Here is a 26,669-nt window from a genome sequence, read left to right as displayed (position 1 = left end):
CGATATGCATTCATCTATGTACCCAGGAAAAAGTTCATCAGGAAACGGCACTAGCCAAAAATGTTTATGCTTGAGCAGCCTCTTAATATGAGATGACAATGTCAGCCCAATAATTGATTTCCACAACTCCCTCAATGTTGCAATTTTGTGTAAAATTCAACTGAAAACACAGCTTAGCACAGGGGGTACAATGCCTGAACAACAATGTTATTGGAGATGGCCAAAGTGTCAGCATGAAATGTAAATTTGGCCATGATCCACAGAATGGATTTCACCTGTCTTTAAATTCTAAATTGAAAGTTCCATTATAGCTTCAAGCAGTAATATTATTTGGTAAGGTAATTTCCCAAATGAATTCCATTCTGGTCCTTAAAGGTGTCTGTGGCATTGCTACTACTTCCAGGAGTTACCTGTTGGTAGGAGAATCTTGTTCACCACCTATTGCTCTTAATTTTCTTAAATCATGGTGACTGACACCACATTGCAAGTCATGCACCTACCCCTGTAACTGCAGAGCCAATATAACTGGCTTAGAATAGAGATTACATTGTGGAATACCACATAAGTGATTATCCCAATGGATCAATTGTGCCTGAATTGTATATCTTTGCTTACGGTGGGCTTGACTACTTCCTAAATACTCTACATTCTGACACAAGGTTGTCATGGCCGGAGCTCAGTCAGATAGTGCAACATATACCTCCACGGTGCAGTTGGTACTAATCACCAAGCAGTTGTCCACACCGGCTTGCAGACGAGCCTCAAGTTTGGCAACACTGCCCTTACACGGAAACTGATGCACTTTAAATTTGTAGATTAACTGTTGCTTCTTCAATAAGGACAAACTTGGACAGTCATGGGATCTCATGTTCAGCAGTGGGTACCTACACACACACACACACACACACACACACACACACACACACACACACATATCATTGTGAATGACAGTATGAGGATACCTTCCCCCTTTACTTCCAGGAAAATAACCATCCTGTTACCAACCAAACATACAGCAGGAAAAGGGGAAATTAAGTGGAAAGACTGGATGGATTGGGCTTCACATGAGTCACCATTGTTTATTAAAATGTATTTATTTAAGAAAAATAACTAAAATCAGATACATTAGCAGGATTACATACAATACTCTGAACTATCAAATTTAAGACATTACGCACTTTAGTTTAGTGATAATTTAAATAAGGCAATAGTTAAAGACAAAAGCTGTGTCTGACACCAGTTCTTAGATTTTAGATTCAAAATTTCCACCTTCACAAACTGCAACTAAAGAAAATGCTTCAACAAATGAACAAATAATTATTTGGAAACAGATGTCTCTTTAAGACAAGACAGTTGCATAACTCATCTCAAAGGTTAAAACTGAATAGCTGTACTGGAAGACGGAGGAATTTATAGCTGCCTTGGAACCACTAGAAAAAGGAAATTTTTAAAATACACTTCAAAGTGCATGTAGATAATTTAATAAAGTAAACCGGTGCACTGATTTCTAGAGCTGCCTTCAGGCAGACAGAGCAAGTTTATTTAAATCTTGCCCCCAATGAGCAGTTAGGTAATTAAAAGAGAATGAGAGTGCACAGATTGATATAACTGGCTTCAGACACAGTGAAAATTGTATTAAGGTATACTGTAGAAACTGCGTAAGTGATTCAGTAAGTGAATGTGCGTGCATGGAAGCTCAAGAATGCCATTTAAAAAGAAAAACCAGTATTTAGTACTCAGAACCAACTTTTAGCAGTAAATAAATAAAAGGTGAGGAAAGGTCACCCCATGACATTCCATTTGCTTGAGGAGATTGAATTATATGTATATGAAAGCAAATCACCACAAAATCTCCTCTATGAACAAACAGAGTTAGCCAATGCTGTCTTTCTTCAAAATTTCATTCACCTGCTTTCCAAATTAAAGTACAAGAAAAAGTAAATAAATAAATAAAGGTCCATTTTTAAAATATTTGCAATATTTATATGTGCACATCCATCCGAACCCATTTACTGCTTTCAATGTATGCAATAATGTGTCCATAGTTGTAACATTTATTTATGTAGGTCTCGCCCTTCTCATTAACTTTGTTCCAATGTATACCATAATATTTACATAATATCACTGCAGTAACACTTTATAACTGACTGCTCCATTTGTTTATTTTCATTTTAATCAGTTCTCTTTCAATGTAAGTAGTAAGTAATGTAACATTAGCAATTTGTAAATATCCATCACATGCAAGTACATAATGAAATATCTCTGAGAGTGGAAGACTTTGGCATTGTTATGGATGTAATATCGTCATCTTTGTATGCATACATCCATGTGACGAAACTTCTGTGTAAGTGGTGCATTACATTCTATGCATATATATTCACAAAAAATGCATTATACAGTTATCGATGTTGCAAGATATTAAACAACCTTCAGTGGAACGCAATGACAAAATTTCTTCATTGTAAGTAACCAAAACATCTTCCATTTAATGATAATTTGTTTAGATCACTTAAAATTATTGTGAAGCACAATTACGATTAAAAAGACACTGTCTCACATATTGTTTTGGTTGTAGGGCATTACCACTCCAAAGAAGTTTTGTCAGATGGGGAAACAAAACTCAAAATGTAATGTAAAAAGTGAACTAGCCGTATGAAGATGGAACAATCAGTTTAAAATCGGTAATTGTGCTATTTAAGTGAATAAATAGCATTATAAAAAGTGGGCTGTCTGTAATGGCAGAGTGGTTATAGGCGCTACAGTCCGTAACCACATGGCCGATACAGTCGCAGGTTCGAATCCTGCCTCGGGCATTGATGATGTGTGTGATGTCCTTGGGTTAGTTACGTTTAAGTAGTTCTAAGTTCTAGGGGACAGATGACCACAGCAGTTATGTCCCATAGTGCTCAGAGCCATTTTAACCATTTTATAAAAAGTGGCTGGTTGCTGTAATCTTATGTGTAAGAATCAACCAATACTTCGTATACAGCCACAGGCTCAGTATGTCAGTTTTTCACAAAATTTTTGTTTTGTTTTGACAAAATTGTTTTTATTACAGTTTGTTATTTTTGCCACAGGGCCAAGTATTCCCAATCAGCATGAATGTAAAAGAAGAGTTGGAGGAGGGTGCGAAGGAAGAGGTAATTTTGGAATTTATATGACTGCATGGAATTAATCATTGCTGAGTTGGGGTGAAAATGAGATGGTTGTCAATTGTGTGTGTATTCACTTGATCAGTCCTGTTTTTACTTTAGGGTAAAGATGACAAGACTTACATTATTTAGTATGTCCCAGGTTGGAAACGAGGAAACAGGTAAAATAGAATATTTTGTTACACTTTACCCCATATGGATTTAAATATTACCTTTGAGCTGGTGAAACAGTTTAGTTTGTGAGTTTGTAGAATTGCTTCTTCACATAAGCACAAATAAGAATTACATGAGATAGCATTGGCGAAGTTATATGATAATTGCTAGCAAGACTCAAGCTATGATTTCCTGTTTTAAAGCAGTTTCCTTAATGGATCTGTGTATGTGAACACCAGCATTGGATGTTTTTATTCACCATGTTCTACTGCTGTGACAGTTACAGAATCATTCAAGAAAAGTCTACACAAAGTAGTGCAGAAAAAGTAGGTGATCCTAACCTACTGAGTAGAGACTAAGATGTCTGTGCATACATTGCAAGTGGTATGGACAGGCAGTCTTGTGAAGTACTTTTGAACAGTTGTCTGAAAACTGTTGTAAGCTGCTACTTCGACAGCCCACACAAAATTGAAATACTTTAGACCTTGTAACTATGAACAAGCATGTCCTTATAGATGGTATTAGTGCATAGAGGGGTTAGTGATCATGATGCCAGCAAATCAACAATGGTAAATGGATGTAATGGGTCCTTAAAGAAGGGTAGGAGAATAAATTTGCTAGAAAGAGCAGGTACGTAGTTATCAGCATCCCATTTAGGCAATGAGTGAATGTCATTTACTTCCAATATGATTTACATAGAGGAATATGGGCAAACATTAAATGGACTATAAATCACACAATGAATAAGTATGTGGTGAGTAACTGGATTGCAGACAGAAAAGACCCACTTTAGTTTAATAACAAAATTTGAAAATGCTGAAGAAACACAGTTGTACTCTCAGTTCAAAAAAAGTATGTACAGTGGTGACTGGCAATAGTTAATGGAAATTCATGTGTTTGTAAAAAGATATATGTTTGAAGCATACAACTGCCACAATCATACATGAGCAACTGATTTTACAAAGAACATGGAGACTTTTCAGGTTCTACATAATATCATTGGGTCAGAGACATCGATACAGGCAGTCATTTACCAGTCTGGGGTATCTTTGGAGGAAAGCAGATGATGATCACTAGCTACGTGCAAAACTACAGACATACCTAGCTGGTGTAAAAATCTTGACTGAGATTGTAATTCTGTATGATGGCTCTTGAAAACATAATTTCATCTGCAAGAATGGAAATGGATCCCATAATTACTGGTCATGTGAAACTGTTTAGTCTGATATAAAATTTGAAAATTTCCCGGCGAATCAACTGTTCAAAAAGATTAATGAATCTGAGAATCCTACTTGCACTAGTATTTGAGGAATTACCACCAATAGCATGTGCTTTGATTTTTAGTACAAATTTTATCCATATTCATTCTCTTCCTTCCTGTCCCCTCGTCTCTTCTGGCACTCCCATCCCAGTGGTGTCTCCTCTGTCTCTTCATTGTACATTCCTTGCTTTGCTAGATATTTCAAGTGTTTCTACCTCAGGATTCAGCCAGCTATCAGTTCCAAAAGTATTTTGATCATGACAACTTTCCTGGAGGGCATTAAATTCTGGATCTGCAAATACATCAAGAATTTACTGTTAACATTTTGATAGTAGTATGGTCATTACTTTGTATGTAGTCTGATTTCTGTATCTCTGCACTGACTAGCATGCATTCATCAGAGGACCCCAAACAACTGCCTAGCCTAAAAAAAGCTTGCTTTGTGTAGTGCAGCCCTGACCCATCAAGTATTCCTAGAATTCTCCACCTCATAACGCATGGCCAGCAGTCTGCAGTCTGGACAGTCAGAGAATCGATGAAGCCTTTGGTTGAGACCCTCCACTCACACCAAACCAAAGGACTCGAATCAGTTCTGGGAATGCTGATACAAACCGTGTGTGCTGCATGCACTTACGTGTGACACAGGGGCTCTTCGCCATTTGTGCTACCTCTCAATATAAACTGAAGGTGGCCTCAGAACCCAAACACACCCTATGTGCCTGATAGCCACAGCAGGACATTTTCCACATCTCGGATGAGGCTCCCTGGCAGACATATTCAGTACACACGGGATTAATTTCCAGTACTGGACACCATTTCCCTAAGAAGCTCCATAATGCATTTGACATTGGAGGCCCTGATTAACTAGAAAACTTCTGTCCACTTGGGCCTGTCTGGACCCTGACAAATGAACCCCTGCCAGTCCACTCATAGGGTCAATGGGTGAGGCAGTCTCCACATCACTCTCTCTCTCAAACAGCGCTAACTGTTGCGACCCATCCCTCACCATTTGATGAGGACAACTCAGCCACATTGTGTACACCACAAGGTGTCATGACAGCAGAGCCAATGGGCAAAATAGGTGGCACCTTAGGCATCCCATGTGACAAGCCAAATTCTCAGCCACCACTACTACAATAGGAAGCAGTCTGAACGCTGCTGAACATGGCAAAAAGCATCTTCAGTTGTTCGTGAACTGAGGCCAGCTTCTCCATCTGCACACGGCATGCACATGTGATATCCATTCCAGTACTACTATTCAAGAATTAACTATAAAACACACAGAGAAAGCAATGTATAACTTGATATTGTTTTGATGTTTCACCAGTGGAGGCTAATGCATTACTGCACTGTGTAGTTGTTCATTCAAAAGAATTGAGAGCTGTGCAACAGACTGCCAAAAATATGAGATTGCACCTCTTGACTAGAGAGACATGGAAGGAATGTAATTATAAAATTAGAGAGACAGAGCACTACTTTTGTAACTTGATTCTGAAACAACCCCGATTAAATTACGGTATTGTTAGCTGTCGAATAATGTACCAAATTAATCCTTGTTTTAAGTAATGGTAACCCAATGCATACATGCAAATTGGTTTTGACTGCTATGGGTGTTGTTTCAGCTCAGTAATGCTACATTCAGGAGCAAAGATTTTTGACTAAACAAGGTTATGAAATGTATCCCGAAGTAAAGCTACGTATTTTTGGTTAAACATAAATGGAAGGAGTCACTATCACTGCAAAATAAATTTTATTAATATCTAATCTCGACACATGAAATATGCATGTGTTGTCTAATCTTTTGGACATGTCCAAGGGGACAGATAGTATTTTGATCCTATAGCACAATGACTCAGAGCACAAAGTAGAGACATTAGTTGTCTATGGGCATTAATTTACATCAATGGGGAGGGTTTAAAATTTGTGCTGAACCAGGATTTGAAACAGAGTTTCATGCTGACTAGGCAATGCAGTGACAACTATGCCATCTAGACACAGTGGTCATCACATCTGCATGGACTACTCTAGCGTGCTTCCTGTCACACCCAATTCTCAACTTATTCACACACCACTAATGCAGTGCCCATGCTCATGATCCTCAGTACACATGGTGTCTAATTGGTTCCTGTAAGAGTTAGTGTGGTGTGCATCTACATTGCAAGGATCATTGTCTGACATCACCTTAATTGTGTATGTGGGGTCTGTTCTTTCAGACATTTAGATGTATTGTCGTATCCTGTTCCAACAATCGGAACGTGTTTTCCTTACAGCAGTCCTTTGGGCAGTGTTGTGGACATGAATGTGTAATATTGGCATTCCGTACTTATGATCATTTCTTGATAAAAACAATTTTCACAATATGGTATAATTTTGCTTGCTGGGGTCAACCCACAATGATGGCAACAAACATTCAGCCAGTGCAATATTCCTCCTCTCACTGTGCCATTATGGTCAACACTCACTGGTAGTGCAGTTGCATCACTGCATCTGAAAGCAGCAACAATGCATACTAGGAGCATTAAGTGATTGATACCTGATATCTTCTACTGGTGTGAATAAAATATGCTTTTCTTTCAGTAGTAATTGTGCATCCTGTACAGTGCTCTGCTGGTGTTACATACTGCAGTTTGAAGCTCTGTGACAAGCATTTGCTGGCCATTCAAAACAAACAAGACGACTGTGCAATAGACTGCACAAATCTACACATTACAGTTTTGTAAAGATGAGATTACATCTCCGAAACATACTCATTGCTGCTACTTGAGGACCCTACCATGTTCCACAGAATATGTAGTGGAGATCACAAAACTAATAAAAGGTCTGATCTGAGTCTTAAACTCTGCTCCAAATTTGGTGATAGTTGTTCATCTGCAGCTTGACTCTACAAATTAAAAGATATTCTTTTGTCTCACTAAGAAACGTTCATTACCTCTTCAGCCAACAGCCAAAAAGTGAGCCTAGGATGTCCTCTGAGCCCAACCAACAGATTTTGTTGTTGCAAACGAGCTACAGTTCAGAGCTGGCCAACAGAACTTGCACCAGATCTCATATGAGATAGTGGCAGATAAAGAAAAACCGGGAAGGGACACTAAAGATATCTTAAGCCACCTTTACTTTTTCTGTCATTATTTCTTATTAAGTCACATGGAAAGTTTAAGAAAGTTTTACTCAAACTGATTATACACATATAGAAGACAATGCCATCTTATGCTATAAAAAAGATACAATTGTGTTAGTGTTCCTAAAATGATGAATTCTGTGCACCTATTCTTCCTGGCAAAATGTCTTTGTACACCACAAAGTCTAAAAGTTCTTTCTACTGTAGCAAGAGATGCAGGTAGACAGGCAAATATTTTGTACACTGTGTGCAAAGGAGGATAGTCAGATCTAGGACAGAGAGACTATGCTTGCATTACAAATGCCAATCATTAAGGGCATTTATGGTCATTGCTTGTATTGAAGAATCTGTCTTGTTAGTCTCTTTTTAATCAGAGTGATTCTTCTTCAAAGAATGGTAGTTCAGTTAAGCAATCATTCACTTTGCGCACTGGATCACTACCATCATGTTTCAGTAGTTGTGAAGGCAAAAGTATGTTGAATTTTATATGATAAATATTTTCTTCAGCAAAACATTCTCTCATGCCAGTTGTAACATTGTCCAGTGTTGGAATACAAAGTTTTTTCCAATATGTCATAGCATCATCATTCTGATCGCAGTTTTCCCAGTGTCTTTGTCTGCCTGTAAGACAAGGAACACTTGCCTTCATGTCTAACTCTACAATAACTGCCTTTGCCTCTAACAATACAAGCAAAGCGGATATCAGCCTTAGCTCTCATGTCGTCATACACCTTGAACATCTAATCTAATTTTACTTCTGCCATTGTGACGTCCAAGATAGAGACTTGCAAGATTTTGCTGACTGGATATGTTATGCACATAGTGTCACTCAGTGTAAACAGAGTGATAAACTCACAATAACAGAGAACTCAAGCAAAAATATTGGTTTTGGCAGCTGCTGTTCTATCCCTTCAAAACTGTATTTCTTGAAGAACTTGGCAAACTATTTGGAGATCAGCTGCGAATTGAATAACAGCATCATGTCGCTCAACCCATCTCATTTGACAGTGTGAGTGGAGCAAGTGTTTTAGGTGACTCCTCAAGGTTGCAAACCGCTTGCTAGACACTGTAAAGAATGATACTACTTCTTCAATAGTACCAAGTGAGTTTCTCACACTTGCAACTTCGCATCTGCGAGAGACAGCAAGGTTGAGCTGATGACCTCAACATGGTGCTACTTGCTCGTTGATAGCTTTCTTTAATATTGTAGCCACAGTTCCTATCAATTCTGACATACTAACTGAGCAACCATCACATTCTATACCCACACAGTTCTCCAGGGACAGAGAAAGGCTTTCCATTCTCCCTAGAATCGTTGTACTTAAATACTTCACCAGTAACAATACGCTGTTCATGTTGACACTCTTGAGATTCATCATGAATGTTTCCACTACAATCCTTATCTTCATTGATACTTGCAGCTAAACTCAATTGGGCAATGTGCACTATGTCCATAGTCCCATCAAAGATTATGGTGTAATAATGAGAGTCTTTGATTTCCTCCAGTAATCTCGATAACATCACTGTTTCACAGCATGACTTAAGTTCGTTACACATTGTTTTATGTATGGAAGTGGCATTTGCTTTAGTGGTTTCAAGGTGATGTTTTAGTTTCAAGTCTCCAGCGTCAATTCTAAATCTTATAAGAGCTCTAAAGTTTCCCGTGTTACTCACTATACTTTCACGATCATTATCGTTTTCTAATATACTCTCATCATCTGTGTGCCCCTGTAGGGGAATATTTTGCTTTCCATGAAATATGATTGTTTTTATTATAGGTACAAGATGGTCTGTTTCCCTTATGCTTTCCATTCTGTGTCTTGACAATTGATTTATGACCTCAAGTTTGCGTTCCTCGTGTTGCCAAAATAATCTTGCACCTGTTGACACTTCAACATGGTGCTTGAGCTGAGAGTGGGTCTCAGGGTCACCATCTTTACTAAGTTCGGCAAACTTTTAGTGGTTCAGTCACAAGTTTCTTGGCTATAATGGATTTCTTTCCTCAAGCCATTTTATTCTTCACAAAAATTGAACAGTTAATCCAAAGAAGTCCCTTATTGACTTGTGAGAACACCAGCCATGGATATTGTTCAAAATGATTATCGTGCACATGTCTACATTCAACCGGAACTCCCTTGTTGTGCTCAGAAGTAGGAAAGGCATAACCATTTCCAGGTTTTCTTGGGGCTGCGAGAAGCTTGTGTTTTATATCAGCACTAATATTTCCTGATCCTAATATATTCAAATAATTGCCAATATCCATAGGATTAAAGGAATCAGTCGATGAACTTTATTGTGGAAGTTTCGATGAAGTGCTGGGCTCTGCTTTTACATCTGGTGGTATTTTTGTGGCTGAATGGTGACCAGAATCATCAGATGTTTCTACTTTTTTTCTGTGTTACATAGTGATCCATTTTATTGTATTGTTACGATGTAGGTAAATTAGATGCCAATTATTCTCAAACACTTTATTCACACTGAAAAATGCAACACTGGTACACTTAGCACTAAAACACACTCATCCACACTCCCCATATTTCTAAGAACACTAAGCTCAATACTGACTGAAGTCCATGGTAATAGCCAGTAATGCAGTTGTTCACTTTTTATCACTTTTAAGTTATTGTGAAGATTGTAGCTTTCAGACTACCTGGCAGCAACTCTGCTTCTCATATATATATATATATATATATATATATATATATATATATATATATATATATATATATATATATATATATATATATATATATATAAAAAAAACAAAGATGATGTGACTTACTGAACGAAAGCGCTGGCAGGTCTATAGGAACATAAACAAACACAAACATACACACAAAATTCTAGCTTTCGCAACCAACGGCTGCCTCATCAGGAAAGAGGGAAGGAGAGGGAAAGACGAAAGGATGTGGGTTTTAAGGGAGAGGGTAAGGAGTCATTCCAATCCCGGGAGCGGAAAGACTTACCTTAGGGGGGAAAAAGGACGGGTATACACTCGCGCGCGCGCGCACACACACACATATCCATCCACACATACAGACACAAGCAGACATATTTAAAGACAGAGTTTGGGCAGAGATGTCAGTCGAGGCGGAAGTATAGAGGCAAAGAAGTTGTTGAATGACAGGTGAGGTATGAGTGGCGGCAACTTGAAATTAGCGGAGATTGAGGCCTGGTGGGTAACGAGGCGAGAGGACATATTGAAGAGCAAGGGTTTCCATGTTTGGAGAGAGGATGATAGTTTGGATGCTTAGGAGAGTTGCAAACATAGGTAGCATAACTGAGAAATAGTTGTTGGCACCTGATACACAGTGAGTGGACCCAAGCCTCCATGAGTAATCTGTCCACAGGACTAGTTCAAAAGGCTCCTGTTGCAAATCAAATCCCACAATTGTGCATCAGATCCTGTATGCACAATGCTGAGGATGATGCTGAATCATATGCCAGACTCCCATAACCAAGATAGGATTGTATCATGGCTTTGTAAAGCTGCAGAAGGGTAGTGCACCACACACCCCTGCTGGTGTTACGTGACAGTGTACTGAGGTGCAGCAAGCACTTTCACTTACAATGCAAAATACTGGGAATTCATGTTAACAAAGAACCAAAGACCAGTCCTAAAAAGCAGTAAGTTTCTGCCACTTGAGTAGTTTGTCAGGAAGAAAAAGTTCTGGTTGTGGATGAACCATACGATGTTGACAGAAAACCATGACATGGGTCTTGGCAGCAAAAACCAAAATCCATGGGTGAGTGCCCATGACAGTGTCTTTCATATGGCACCTTGCTGTCTACATTCAGTGACACCCACACTAGAGGGGCTATAGTAAGAGGCAAAAATAGTCAGCATGCAAGGATGGTGATACTGATGACCTCACAGCTGGAGGTGACCATTGATGGCTTGCAGAAAGACAAGGACCCTCAGTACAGAGCCCTGCAGGACTCCATTCTGTTGGATGTGGGGAGTGTTGAGCGAGGCACCAACTAGAACCCAGAACACACACTGTGACAGGAAATTCTAGATAAAAATTGGGAATGGATCCCACAGATTCCACTTGTGTAAGATAGCAAGGATATGGTGTCAGTTCCTGGAGGCATACAGCTTTTGCAGGTTGAAGAAGGAGGCAATAATGCATTGACACTGAGCAAAAGCTGATTGGCTGGCAGACTGCAGGCAAACCAGATCATCAGTAGTGGAACAGCCTCGGCAAAAATCACACTGGGATGCAGTTAGAAGATTACGAGACTCAAGGAGCCACACAGCTGCCAGCTAACTGATCATTCAAGTAATTTATGGAGAACATAGGTGACACTAACTGGGCGAAAACTGCTCATATGTAAAGGCACTTACCCAGTTTCAGCACTGTGATAATGGTGCTTTCTAATTGTTGCAATGGGAACTGGCTCTCGCCCCAGGCACAGTTGCAGATGGCAAGGATATGATGCTGACAATCCACTGAAAGGTGCTTCATCATTTGGTTGTGGATGTGACCTAGCTCTGGGACTGTATCAGGGCAGAGGGCTAGGACACTGATGAATTCCCACTCAATGAATAGGGCTTTATACAGCTCTAGGTGGCATGTAGTAAAAGATAATTGCATTTGCTCCACCCATTGCTTGGGAATATGAGACAGGTTGACAATTCACAGATGCTGAGACTTTGGCATATGCAGAGCAAATTGTTCAGCAATAGTGTCTGGGTCAGTGAAGACAGTGCAATTTCAAGGCAGTAGCAGATACACCTACTAGTGTATGGTATATTAGGCACATCTCATCTTAGGTCAAACCTGCGAAGGAGAGGTATGTGACCAGAATGAGATTTTCACTCTGCAGCGGAGCATGCACTGATATGAAGACAACAGGAGATGAGGTACTGGTGGAAGTAAAGCTGTGAGGACAGGGTGTGAGCCATGCTTGGGTATGCTCAGATGGCAGAGCACTTGCCCACAAAAGGCAAAGGTCCCGAGTTCAAGTCTCGGTCCCACACAAAGTTTTAATCTGCCAGGAAGTTTCATATTAGAGATATGTGGTCCGATGGTTGAAACATGCTGCTCCCAGCGTTCTTGTTTACATCATTTCATCAGGTGGCAGACACGGGCATGAAGCCACTTAAAGTAAATAAGATGCTTCATTGGTCGGTGCCACTTATGGTGCTGGAGCGCCTGCCTACTATCGCTAATGGCCTCTGCAATCTCTGATGACCACCAAGGTACTCTTCGGTCAGAGATGAACACAAACAGGCAATTGTTAAATCAGCTGCTAAATGAATCACTGTAATTGTATTCTGGACTGCATTGTTGATGCCTCTATGCAGTGGGGAGAAAAGGCCAACAGCAAAGCCAAAAGCACTGCCATCAGCAATGGTGAGAGCCCATCTGGGCATGCATCCAGGGTAGTGATGCTGAGGTAGGGACAGGGAGATTTTGGAATGGTCACAACCACACAGGTCATCATGAACTCCCCATTGGATGGATGTGAGAAGCCAAGGGCTGCAGATGAAAAGGTTAATGGCCAATAAAATTCTGTGTAACATGCTGAAGAGTGTGGCGGTATCAGTATTCAAGACGGCGGTATCAGTATTCAAGACGCAAAGTTAAAGTTGTGCCAATAAGTTTTCGAGGCCTTATGATGACCAGTGATCATGGTTAAAACCCACAAAGGGTTATGTGTACTGCACTTGTCCAAGATTAGGAAAGATTGGGGAGGGGGAGGAGGGGACCTGAGAAACCAATGCAAATGATATGTCATAAGATGCTTTGTCATCAAGAGGGAGGTAAACACTGCAGACAGTAATATGCTGAAATGCACTTACCTAAGCACGCACAGCCTCCAAAGGTGTACCAAGGGGCTGACGTTTGCTAGAGAGTGTATCCAGAACATATGTGCAAACTCCATTCCAAGTTCCATTGTGTGGTGAGAACTGGGTCATCAGGGGTTGCTGGATTCACTGTATTGGCCACAGGAGTTGAACAGGTGAGATCTGCCAGTGTGGGGTTACTGGAAGGTCCTCCTCCTTCAAGCACTTTTCTTGTCTTTCCTCTCCTTAGAGGATTTTGATGATGCCAAGGGCTTCTCTGACTCAGTTTCAGGTGAAGATAATGATCATGAAGCAGTGCAACCAACAGCCAGTGGCTTCTTCAGCCACTTGCTGGTGTCCAGTTTTAGATAAGTGCAACCCATGGAAGGAAGTGTCCCCAAGGACCCCTTCCTGCCAAGAGCAACCAGAAGAAGCGTATTTGTCTCAGGCTTCGAGGTGGGGACAAATGTCCCTGGTGGATGGGAAGCTATCAATCCCAAAACATGTATGGAAAAGGCAGCAGGAGGGGAGGCCCCAAACCATCAGGGGGGGCAGGGATGGATAAGTGGCCCTGAGGGCCCAATACAGAAAGAGTAATAGGCAGGAGTACCATCGGCAAAGGGGAAATGTCTTTGTAGCTGTAGCATATGACATTGTGTACATGCTGGGGACAACAGCTTGCACTTCCTTTTGGCCTCTTTGTCAGTAGGTTTGTCTTGAGTCTTGTATTCTCGTATCTTATTCACTCTGTAGAAAAGAGTGTAATCTGGTGAGCAGGGAGTGTGGTGCTTTCCACAGTGGACACAGATGCGGAGAGGGGCACACAGGACATTTGCAAGTGATACTTATCCACAATCTCTACAGATAAGGTTAGAGCTGCAATGCAGAGACATACTTAAATTCCAGACACTTTAAGCACTACATAAGGGGGGGGGGCGGTAGGGGGATACCTATGATTTCGCATCGCATCAGTTTACCATCACCTTGACCTTTTGCATCAATGCATCACCCTAGAAGGCCCTTGGGGAGGGGAGGGAAGGGGACATGGACAGAGAATGGAGTGAAAGGTAATTGAGGTCAAGGAGGTTAGAACTGGAGTAAACAAATAGCCAGATGAAGCCAAGAATTCCACTAGTTTTCCTTAAATGAAAGTTCCTTCATTCTGAAAAGCAATGCCACATCATTATTGTACAAAATAGATAACATGTAAGATATCATAACTTTCTGCGTCTCTCCAGTATCACTATTACGGTAGTGAAGTGGTGAATTATGGATGCCATGTAAGCTATAAATTTAATTATTTTACAGTTTAGTGTAATTGTGAATTTGACCTAAATCTGTACAAATAAAAATAAATATAATCGTTTTGCTTGCACCACTAGCAATCTCCAGGACTCACAGCGAACAACTCACGTATGCCATCTGGGCACCTATGGTGGTTGTCCTAGGAATCCAAAACTAGAGAGAAATTTTCTGCGATGATGAACAGGCACAGCAAATGGCCTTTGATGTAAAAAGCGGTGAACACTTGTTTTATGTGGAGTACAGTACAATTTCACAGCTGGTTTACTCTCCACCACTTTTCGTAGTCAAATGGTATAATGATGCAGCCACACTCTTGGTACAATTATAGCTGTAAGTGAACATCTATGCACGGCACCAAAGTTAAGTTTACAGCAACTGCCCTCTTGTTACATCCATATTTGTTTTCTTCCATGATTTTTCTGAGATCTCCTACCTGATGGGTGGACTTTCTATGCATCCACCATATCCTTTATCACAAATTTATCCCTTACAAAAGTTGTGGCATAAAAGCTTTATTTTTTTGGGCCACTTATCTGAAAGATTCTCATGGCATTTGCTATATAAAAAAAGAAAAAAGCTAATTGAGTGGTACAATGTGTGCAGAACAAATACAGCACTTCTGCAGTAGCAATATTAGCAGATGCATAAATATATTTGTGTTAATAATTTCCTTTTACTGTGTCTGTGTGGAAACCAATATTGTAAGCTTTTCTCTATCAGTATTTAGCTTTTCCTTGTTTGTGGGAATGTGAGAGCTTTACCCTCATTTACTAATTTTGTCATTCATCTTAACCGTGCTGTAGCTGTCACTGCCATAAGCACCTGTTGGATACTTAGGTTGGTGGAGGCGGGGTGGTAGGGAAGGGGAACATAACCAATGTGACCTACAAGTGGCCAAAAGTACATTTGACATTCTGGCAGCAAATTTTCTCAAACAACTGAGCTATATATATATATATATATATATATATATATATATATATATATATATATATATATATATTAAAGGGAAACATTCCACATGGGAAAAAATATATATAAAAACGAAGATGATGTGACTTACCGAACGAAAGCGCTGGCAGGTCGATAGGAACACAAACATACACACAAAATTCTAGCTTTCGCAACCAACGGATGCCTCATCAGGAAAGAGGGAAGGAGAGGGAAAGATGAAAGGATGTGGGTGTTAAGGGAGAGGGTAAGGAGTCATTCCAATCCCGGGAGCGGAAAGACTTACCTTAGGGGGAAAAAAGGACAGGTATACACTTGCGCGCGCACGCACACACATATCCATCCACACATACAGACACAAGCAGACATATTTAAAGACAAAGAGTTTGGGCAGAGATGTCAGTCGGTGGAAGTGTAGAGGCAAAGAAGTTGTTGAATGACAGGTGAGGTATGAGTGGCGGCAACTTGAAATTAGCGGAGATTGAGGCCTGGTGGGTAACGAGAAGAGAGGATATATTGAAGAGCAAGTTCCCATCTCCGGAGTTCGGATAGGTTGGTGTTGGTGGTGGGAAGTATCCAGATAACCCGGACGGTGTAACACTGTGCCAAGATGTGCTGGCTGTGCACCAAGGCATGTTTAGCCACAGGGTGATCCTCATTACCAACAAACACTGTCTGCCTGTGTCCATTCGTGCGAATGGACAGTTTGTTGCTGGTCATTCCCACATAGAATGCATCACAGTGTAGGCAGGTCAGTTGGTAAATCACGTGGGTGCTTCCACACGTGGCTCTGCCTTTGATCGTGTACACCTTCCGGGTTACAGGACTGGAGTAGGTGGTGGTGGGAGGGTGCATGAGACAGGTTTTACACCGGGGGAGGTTACAAGGGTAGGAGCCAGAGGGTAGGGAAGGTGGTTTGGGGATTTCGTAGGGATGAACTAAGAGGTTACGAAGGTTAGGTGGACGGCAGAAAGACACTCTTGGTGGAGTGGGGAGGATTTCATGAAGGATTGATCTCATTTCAGGGCAGGATTTGAGGAAGTCGTATCCCTGCTGGAGAGCCACATTCAGAGTCTGATCCAGTCCTGGAAAGTATCCTGTCACAAGTGGGGCACTTTTGGGGTTCTTCCATGGGGGATTCTCCATCCACCCCCCTCTCGCTCTCCATCCACCCCTCCTCTCGCTCTCCATCCACCCCTCCTCTCGCTCTCCATCCACCCCTCCTCTCGCTCTCCATCCACCCCTCCTCTCGCTCTCCATCCACCCCTCCTCTCGCTCTCCATCCACCCCTCCTCTCGCTCTCCATCCACCCCTCCTCTCGCTCTCCATCCACCCCTCCTCTCGCTCTCCATCCACCCCTCCTCTCGCTCTCCATCCACCCCTCCTCTCGCTCTCCATCCACCCCTCCTCTCGCTCTCCATCCACCCCTCCTCTCGCTCTCCATCCACCCCTCCTCTCGCTCTCCATCCACCCCTCCTCTCGCTCTCCATCCACCCCTCCTCTCGCTCTCCATCCACCCCTCCTCTCGCTCTCCATCCACCCCTCCTCTCGCTCTCCATCCACCCCTCCTCTCGCTCTCCATCCACCCCTCCTCTCGCTCTCCATCCACCCCTCCTCTCGCTCTCCATCCACCCCTCCTCTCGCTCTCCATCCACCCCTCCTCTCGCTCTCCATCTACCCCTCCTCTCGCTCTCCATCCACCCCTCCTCTCGCTCTCCATCCGCCCCTCCTCTCGCTCTCCATCCGCCCCTCCTCTCGCTCTCCATCCGCCCCTCCTCTCGCTCTCCATCCGCCCCTCCTCTCGCTCTCCATCCGCCCCTCCTCTCGCTCTCCATCCGCCCTCCTCGCTCTCCATCCGCCCTCCTCGCTCTCCATCCGCCCTCCTCGCTCTCCATTCGCCCTCCTCGCTCTCCATTCGCCCTCCTCGCTCTCCATTCGCCCCCCTCGCTCTCCATTCGCCCCCCTCGCTCTCCATCCGCCCCCCTCGCTCTCCATCCGCCCCCCTCGCTCTCCATCCGCCCCCCTCGCTCTCCATCCGCCCCCCTCGCTCTCCATCCGCCCCCCTCGCTCTCCATCCGCCCCCCTCGCTCTCCATCCGCCCCCCTCGCTCTCCATCCGCCCCCCTCGCTCTCCATCCGCCCCCCTCGCTCTCCATCCGCCCCCCTCGCTCTCCATCCGCCCCCCTCGCTCTCCATCCGCCCCCCTCGCTCTCCATCCGCCCCCCTCGCTCTCCATCCGCCCCCCTCGCTCTCCGTCCGCCCCCCTCGCTCACCGTCCGCCCCCCTCGCTCACCGTCCGCCCCCCTCGCTCACCGTCCGCCCCCCTCGCTCTCCGTCCGCCCCCCTCGCTCTCCGTCCGCCCCCCTCGCTCTCCGTCCGCCCCCCTCGCTCTCCGTCCGCCCCCCTCGCTCTCCGTCCGCCCCCCTCGCTCTCCGTCCGCCCCCCTCGCTCTCCGTCCGCCCCCCTCGCTCTCCGTCCGCCCCCCTCGCTCTCCGTCCGCCCCCCTCGCTCTCCGTCCGCCCCCCTCGCTCTCCGTCCGCCCCCCTCGCTCTCCGTCCGCCCCCCTCGCTCTCCGTCCGCCCCCCTCGCTCTCCGTCCGCCCCCCTCGCTCTCCGTCCGCCCCCCTCGCTCTCCGTCCGCCCCCCTCGCTCTCCGTCCGCCCCCCTCGCTCTCCGTCCGCCCCCCTCGCTCTCCGTCCGCCCCCCTCGCTCTCCGTCCGCCCCCCTCGCTCTCCGTCCGCCCCCCTCGCTCTCCGTCCGCCCCCCTCGCTCTCCGTCCGCCCCCTTCGCTCTCCGTCCGCCCCCCTCGCTCTCCGTCCGCCCCCCTCGCTCTCCGTCCGCCCCCCTCGCTCTCCGTCCGCCCCCCTCGCTCTCCGTCCGCCCCCCTCGCTCTCCGTCCGCCCCCCTCGCTCTCCGTCCGCCCCCCTCGCTCTCCGTCCGCCCCCCTCGCTCTCCGTCCGCCCCCCTCGCTCTCCGTCCGCCCCCCTCGCTCTCCGTCCGCCCCCCTCGCTCTCCGTCCGCCCCCCTCGCTCTCCGTCCGCCCCCCTCGCTCTCCGTCCGCCCCCCTCGCTCTCCGTCCGCCCCCCTCGCTCTCCGTCCGCCCCCCTCGCTCTCCGTCCGCCCCCCTCGCTCTCCGTCCGCCCCCCTCGCTCTCCGTCCGCCCCCCTCGCTCTCCGTCCGCCCCCCTCGCTCTCCGTCCGCCCCCCTCGCTCTCCGTCCGCCCCCCTCGCTCTCCGTCCGCCCCCCTCGCTCTCCGTCCGCCCCCCTCGCTCTCCGTCCGCCCCCCTCGCTCTCCGTCCGCCCCCCTCGCTCTCCGTCCGCCCCCCTCGCTCTCCGTCCGCCCCCCTCGCTCTCCGTCCGCCCCCCTCGCTCTCCGTCCGCCCCCCTCGCTCTCCGTCCGCCCCCCTCGCTCTCCGTCCGCCCCCCTCGCTCTCCGTCCGCCCCCCTCGCTCTCCGTCCGCCCCCCTCGCTCTCCGTCCGCCCCCCTCGCTCTCCGTCCGCCCCCCTCGCTCTCCGTCCGCCCCCCTCGCTCTCCGTCCGCCCCCCTCGCTCTCCGTCCGCCCCCCTCGCTCTCCGTCCGCCCCCCTCGCTCTCCGTCCGCCCCCCTCGCTCTCCGTCCGCCCCCCTCGCTCTCCGTCCGCCCCCCCTCGCTCTCCGTCCGCCCCCCCTCGCTCTCCGTCCGCCCCCCCTCGCTCTCCGTCCGCCCCCCCTCGCTCTCCGTCCGCCCCCCCTCGCTCTCCGTCCGCCCCCCCTCGCTCTCCGTCCGCCCCCCCTCGCTCTCCGTCCGCCCCCCCTCGCTCTCCGTCCACCCCCCCTCGCTCTCCGTCCACCCCCCCTCGCTCTCCGTCCACCCCCCCTCGCTCTCCGTCCACCCCCCCTCGCTCTCCGTCCACCCCCCCTCGCTCTCCGTCCACCCCCCCTCGCTCTCCGTCCACCCCCCCTCGCTCTCCGTCCACCCCCCCTCGCTCTCCGTCCACCCCCCCTCGCTCTCCGTCCACCCCCCCTCGCTCTCCGTCCACCCCCCCTCGCTCTCCGTCCACCCCCCCTCGCTCTCCGTCCACCCCCCCTCGCTCTCCGTCCACCCCCCCTCGCTCTCCGTCCACCCCCCCTCGCTCTCCGTCCACCCCCCCTCGCTCTCCGTCCACCCCCCCTCGCTCTCCGTCCACCCCCCCTCGCTCTCCGTCCACCCCCCCTCGCTCTCCGTCCACCCCCCCTCGCTCTCCGTCCACCCCCCCTCGCTCTCCGTCCACCCCCCCTCGCTCTCCGTCCACCCCCCCTCGCTCTCCGTCCACCCCCCCTCGCTCTCCGTCCACCCCCCCTCGCTCTCCGTCCACCCCCCCTCGCTCTCCGTCCACCCCCCCTCGCTCTCCGTCCACCCCCCCTCGCTCTCCGTCCACCCCCCCTCGCTCTCCGTCCACCCCCCCTCGCTCTCCGTCCACCCCCCCTCGCTCTCCGTCCACCCCCCCTCGCTCTCCGTCCACCCCCCCTCGCTCTCCGTCCACCCCCCCTCGCTCTCCGTCCACCCCCCCTCGCTCTCCGTCCACCCCCCCTCGCTCTCCGTCCACCCCCCCTCGCTCTCCGTCCACCCCCCCTCGCTCTCCGTCCACCCCCCCTCGCTCTCCCCGTCCACCCCCCCTCGCTCTCCCCGTCCACCCCCCCTCGCTCTCCCCGTCCACCCCCCTCGCTCTCCCCGTCCACCCCCCTCGCTCTCCCCGTCCACCCCCCTCGCTCTCCCCGTCCACCCCCCTCGCTCTCCCCGTCCACCCCCCTCGCTCTCCCCGTCCACCCCCCTCGCTCTCCCCGTCCACCCCCCTCGCTCTCCCCGTCCACCCCCCTCGCTCTCCCCGTCCACCCCCCTCGCTCTCCCCGTCCACCCCCCTCGCTCTCCCCGTCCACCCCCCTCGCTCTCCCCGTCCACCCCCCTCGCTCTCCCCGTCCACCCCCCTCGCTCTCCCCGTCCACCCCCCTCGCTCTCCCCGTCCACCCCCCTCGCTCTCCCCGTCCACCCCCCTCGCTCTCCCCGTCCACCCCCCTCGCTCTCCCCGTCCACCCCCCTCGCTCTCCCCGTCCACCCCCCTCGCTCTCCCCGTCCACCCCCCTCGCTCTCCCCGTCCACCCCCCTCGCTCTCCCCGTCCACCCCCCTCGCTCTCCCCGTCCACCCCCCTCGCTCTCCCCGTCCACCCCCCTCGCTCTCCCCGTCCACCCCCCTCGCTCTCCCCGTCCACCCCCCTCGCTCTCCCCGTCCACCCCCCTCGCTCTCCCCGTCCACCCCCCTCGCTCTCCCCGTCCACCCCCCTCGCTCTCCCCGTCCACCCCCCTCGCTCTCCCCGTCCACCCCCCTCGCTCTCCCCGTCCACCCCCCTCGCTCTCCCCGTCCACCCCCCCTCGCTCTCCCCGTCCACCGCCCCTCGCTCTCCCCGTCCACCGCCCCTCGCTCTCCCCGTCCACCGCCCCTCGCTCTCCCCGTCCACCGCCCCTCGCTCTCCCCGTCCACCGCCCCTCGCTCTCCCCGTCCACCGCCCCTCGCTCTCCCCCCCGTCCCACCGCCCCTCGCTCTCCCCGTCCACCGCCCCTCGCTCTCCCCGTCCACCGCCCCTCGCTCTCCCCGTCCACCGCCCCTCGCTCTCCCCGTCCACCGCCCCTCGCTCTCCCCGTCCACCCCCCCTCGCTCTCCCCGTCCACCCCCCCTCGCTCTCCCCGTCCACCCCCCCTCGCTCTCCCCGTCCACCCCCCCTCGCTCTCCCCGTCCACCCCCCCTCGCTCTCCCCGTCCACCCCCCCTCGCTCTCCCCGTCCACCCCCCCTCGCTCTCCCCGTCCACCCCCCCTCGCTCTCCCCGTCCACCCCCCCTCGCTCTCCCCGTCCACCCCCCCTCGCTCTCCCCGTCCACCCCCCCTCGCTCTCCCCGTCCACCCCCCCTCGCTCTCCCCGTCCACCCCCCCTCGCTCTCCCCGTCCACCCCCCCTCGCTCTCCCCGTCCACCCCCCCTCGCTCTCCCCGTCCACCCCCCCTCGCTCTCCCCGTCCACCCCCCCTCGCTCTCCCCGTCCACCCCCCCTCGCTCTCCCCGTCCACCCCCCCTCGCTCTCCCCGTCCACCCCCCCTCGCTCTCCCCGTCCACCCCCCCTCGCTCTCCCCGTCCACCCCCCCTCGCTCTCCCCGTCCACCCCCCCTCGCTCTCCCCGTCCACCCCCCCTCGCTCTCCCCGTCCACCCCCCCTCGCTCTCTCCGTCCACCCCCCCTCGCTCTCTCCGTCCACCCCCCCTCGCTCTCTCCGTCCACCCCCCCTCGCTCTCTCCGTCCACCCCCCCTCGCTCTCTCCGTCCACCCCCCCTCGCTCTCTCCGTCCACCCCCCCTCGCTCTCTCCGTCCACCCCCCCTCGCTCTCTCCGTCCACCCCCCCTCGCTCTCTCCGTCCACCCCCCCTCGCTCTCTCCGTCCACCCCCCCTCGCTCTCTCCGTCCACCCCCCCTCGCTCTCTCCGTCCACCCCCCCTCGCTCTCTCCGTCCACCCCCCTCGCTCTCTCCGTCCACCCCCCTCGCTCTCTCCGTCCACCCCCCTCGCTCTCTCCGTCCACCCCCCTCGCTCTCTCCGTCCACCCCCCTCGCTCTCTCCGTCCACCCCCCTCGCTCTCTCCGTCCACCCCCCTCGCTCTCTCCGTCCACCCCCCTCGCTCTCTCCGTCCACCCCCCTCGCTCTCTCCGTCCACCCCCCTCGCTCTCTCCGTCCACCCCCCTCGCTCTCTCCGTCCACCCCCCTCGCTCTCTCCGTCCACCCCCCTCGCTCTCTCCGTCCACCCCCCTCGCTCTCTCCGTCCACCCCCCTCGCTCTCTCCGTCCACCCCCCTCGCTCTCTCCGTCCACCCCCCTCGCTCTCTCCGTCCACCCCCCTCGCTCTCTCCGTCCACCCCCCTCGCTCTCTCCGTCCACCCCCCTCGCTCTCTCCGTCCACCCCCCTCGCTCTCTCCGTCCACCCCCCTCGCTCTCTCCGTCCACCCCCCTCGCTCTCTCCGTCCACCCCCCTCGCGCTCCCCGTCCACGCCCCCCCCTCCCCCACTGCGGGTTTGGGGGTAAGAATGGGCCCGCGGTATCCCTGCCTGTCATAAGAGTCGACTAAAAGGAGTCTCAAATGTTCTGGCCTTAATGTGGTTGTCCCCTAGGGGGTTTGACCACTACCCTTCAAAATTTTCTGTTAGTGCGTACCATTTGGGCAAGGACGCCTTATGTGGTGTATTATATATCCATCTTGCTCTAGGATCTGGCACAACCGATATTGTCGTGGAGTTGGCCTTACACTGAGCTTCCAGCCTCGTCAGCTGCTGTGTGTTCCGGGCAGCATACAAGCCCTCCATTATGAACTTCCATCTTTGCCCTCCTGACACATATGGATATTAGACACCGGACATCCAGCATGGTAGCCAGTCCGTTGTGGTGGTGTCGTCATGTACCCTCTTGGTGGTAGCCCCCTGACTACACAGGGATCGCACTGCTGCTACCTCCCCACGTATGCCGAGGAGTAGATGCCTATTCCTCTGGGGCATCGGGACTCCCGGCAAAGGCCATCCTGCCAGGTGGTGTTTGCTGTGCCTGGGTGGCGCCCGTGTGGAGAGCCCCTGGTTGAAGTGGGTGGCATCGGGGTGGATGACCCGCAATGAAGCGTGGTACATCATGTCTCGCCTCCACCAGCAGTCTCTAAGCGATCAAGGTCTAACCTCAACGGCAAGAAATACGAACCAAGATCATTTCCCTCCCTGGTCTCTCCATGGGAGGAACGTATGGCTAAAGAAGGCAGTGGAGAATATTCACCCCAGTACCTCGTGTGTACGCGAGTTGATGGGGAATCGTTTGTTGACCAAGCCCCAGTTTTTTGTGGAGCATTTAGAGGACAAGTTCAGGGAGGTGGAGGGCTTGTCCAAAATGCGCTCTGGTTCAGTACTCATCAAAACAGCATCCTCTGCCTAGTCATGGAGGTTGCTCAATTGTGACAAGTTGGGGGATGTTTGTTAGCATTACGCTGCATAAGAGTCTCAACATGGTCCAGGGTATTATATTCCACAGGGATCTTCTTCTGCAGTCTGACGAACTACGTACCAACCTAACGACGAGGTGTTCACTTCGTCCGGCGCGTCCATCGGGGTCCAAGGGATAATCAGGTAGCCACCGGTGCCTTCATCTTGGCCTTCGAAGGTGATGTTTTACCCGAAAAGGTCAAGGTGATGGTCTACCGTTGTGATGTGAAGCCACATATCCCTCCCTCCGATGCTGTGTTTTAAATGCTGGAAGTTCGGGCACATGTCATCTCACTGTACTTCGGCATCACATGTCGAGATTGTGGACGTCCTTCTCATCCCAATACTCCATGTGCTCCGTGTTAACTGTGGAGAACACCATTCCCCCTGCTCTCCAGACTGTCGGATCTTCCAGGAGGAAAGGAGTATAATGGAATATAAGACCCTGGACCGCATGACCTACACCGAGGCAAGGCGGAAATATGAGCGGCTACATCCTGTGCCCATGACATCCACCTATGATGCTGCTGCAACACTGGTTTGAACCTCTACCATGTCGTCACCTACAGTTCGATCTCAGCTCTGTCAGAATTCCCGGCCCCCTTTGTTGTTGGGGGCACTTCACTCCCTGTTGTTCCTGCTCCATCTACTTCAGGAGCAACACTTCCCCAACCATCGGGGACATCTGTTCCCCCTTCCCAGCCAGAGAAGCATGAGCCTTCTTCGGCTCCTCTCGCCTGGAAGGGGTCCCTTGGGACCCTCCCATCCCAGGCTTTGCCCAGTGCCAAAGCGGACACCCGCAAGTATCTCAAACACCCACCAGTCGCTGGTCGTAGGGCGTCACGGTCGTCTTCAGTCCCTGAGACTGACCCAGTGAGGCCCTCCCAGCCAGAACCACCGAAGGCACAGCACGCAAAGCAGTCCAAGAAAAAAGCTCCCAAGTATCCTGACATTACGGTGGCACCTGTCCCACCGCAACGTTCTAACTCTGCATCCGAAGATGAGGTGGAGATTCTGGCGTCCGCTGAGGACCTGGATCTCGCCAATACCTCAGACGCAATGGATGGCTGTTGTACAGGTAGAGACTCAGTAGCAGCAGGGCCCAGGAGGCGTAATCTGCCTCCCCAGCACCTTTACGCCTTTCCCATCAATGGACAATATCATCCACCATCTAGCTGAGCTCAGACAACTTATCAGCCTTCACCCTTTCTTCTGCATTGCTCTTCAGGAAACTTGGTTTCCAGCAATGCAAACCCCCGCCCTCCGTGGCTATGGGGGTTATTATAAGAACCGGGCAGCCTACGAAAGGGTGTCTGGTGGCGCCTGCATATATGTCCTTAACTCTTTTCACAGCGAGTCTGTACCTCTACAAACAGCTTTAGAGGCTGTTGCTGTTCGGGTGTGGATGCCACAGGCTGTTACCGTCTGCAGTCCTTACCTTCCACCAGATGGTGGTGATGCGCAGCATGTCCTGGCTGCGCTGATAGCCCAATTGCCGCCTCCTTTCTTGTTACTGGGCGACTTCGACGCCCATAACCCTCTGTGGGGTGGGTCAGTGGCGACCGGTCGGGGCGCCACCATTGAGCACTTATTGGCACAGCCCGATCTTCCCCTTTTAAATGATGGTTCCTGCACACACTTCAGAGTTGCGCATGGCACATACTCTGCCATCGACCTTTCCATCTGCAGCCCTCGCTTCTCACCGTCTGTCCAATGGAGAGTGCATGACAACCTGTGTGGTAGTGACCAGTTTCCGATCTTTCTGTCACTGCCACGGCGACACTCTTCTGGACGCCCTAGCAGATGGGCTATGAATAAGGCTGACTGGGAATTGTTCTCCTCCTCTGCCGCTATTGAGCCTCTCTCTACTGATGATATTGATGCGGTGGTTCAATCGGTCACCACCGGCATCGTTACTGCTGCCGAATCTGCCATTCCCCGTTCTTCTGGGTCCCCTCGGCTGTGGACTGTGCCTTGGTGGTCACCTGAGATCGCTGAAGCGATTAAAGATCGCCGGCGGGCACTCCAGCGTCACAAGCGACATCCCTGCATTGAACACTTCATCACCTTCAAACGGCTGCGTGCGCGGGCCTGCCGCCTTATCCGCCAAAGCAAGCAGGAGTGCTGGGAGCGGTATGTGTCCACCATTGGCCTCCATGTCTCTCCATCGCAGGTCTGGGCCAAGATCTGACGCCTCTATGGCTATCGGACCCCTGTCAGCGTCCCTGTGCTCTCACTGAATGGAGCAGTTTGTACAGACTCCGATGAAATTGCCAACAGCTTGGCAGAGCATTTTGCTCTTAGTTCCGCTTCTTCCAATTACCCACTGGCCTTCCGCACCATTAAAGAGCAGGTGGAACGTCGGAGCCTTTCTTTTCGCACCCACCATCCTGAATCGTACAATGTTCCATTCAGCGAGTGGGAATTTCGCAGTGCCCTCGCCGCTTGTCCTGATACTGCTCCTGGGCCAGATGGCATCCACCGTCAGATGCTGAAACACCTTTCAGTGGACTGCCAGCGACGCCTCCGCGACCTTTACAACCGTATTTGGGTCAAGGGGGAGTTTCCGTCGCAATGGCGGGAAAGTATTGTTATCCCCGTTTTGAAACCTGGAAAGAACCCTCTGGAGGCGGACAGGTACCGTCCCATTAGCCTCACCAACGTTCTTTGCAAGTTGCTTGAACGGATGGTGAGCCGGCGGTTGAATTGGGTACTGGAGTCTCGGGGCCTTCTGGCTCCGTCTCAGGGTGGGTTCCGTAAAGGCCGCTCCGCCGCCGACAATCTGGTGAGCCTGGAGTCGGCCATCTGTACTGCCTTTTCCCGCCGTCAGCACCTGGTCGCTGTCTTTTTCGACATGCGGAAGGTGTACGATATGACATGGCGTCATCACATCCTTTCTATGCTTCATGGATGGGGTCTTCAGGGCCCT

The 26,669-nt window shown here is 50.4% G+C and overlaps 1 protein-coding gene across 1 annotated transcript in view; it reads left to right on the top strand.

The window, feature by feature from the left end:
* Positions 1-3,081: 3,081 nt before the first annotated feature.
* Positions 3,082-26,669, top strand: part of LOC124720148 (zinc finger protein 729-like) — a 99,412-nt gene continuing 75,824 nt past the window's right edge. The window contains exon 1 of the mRNA XM_047245454.1: positions 3,082-3,140. Coding sequence (XP_047101410.1) covers positions 3,099-3,140 — 42 coding nt within the window. The 5' untranslated portion in view covers positions 3,082-3,098. The remainder of the gene's footprint in view (positions 3,141-26,669) is intronic.

The sequence above is a fragment of the Schistocerca piceifrons genome, chromosome 11 (assembly GCF_021461385.2).
Source record: "Schistocerca piceifrons isolate TAMUIC-IGC-003096 chromosome 11, iqSchPice1.1, whole genome shotgun sequence".
Lineage (NCBI taxonomy): Eukaryota > Metazoa > Arthropoda > Insecta > Orthoptera > Acrididae > Schistocerca > Schistocerca piceifrons.
This window is presented reverse-complemented; position numbering and strand designations above follow the sequence as displayed.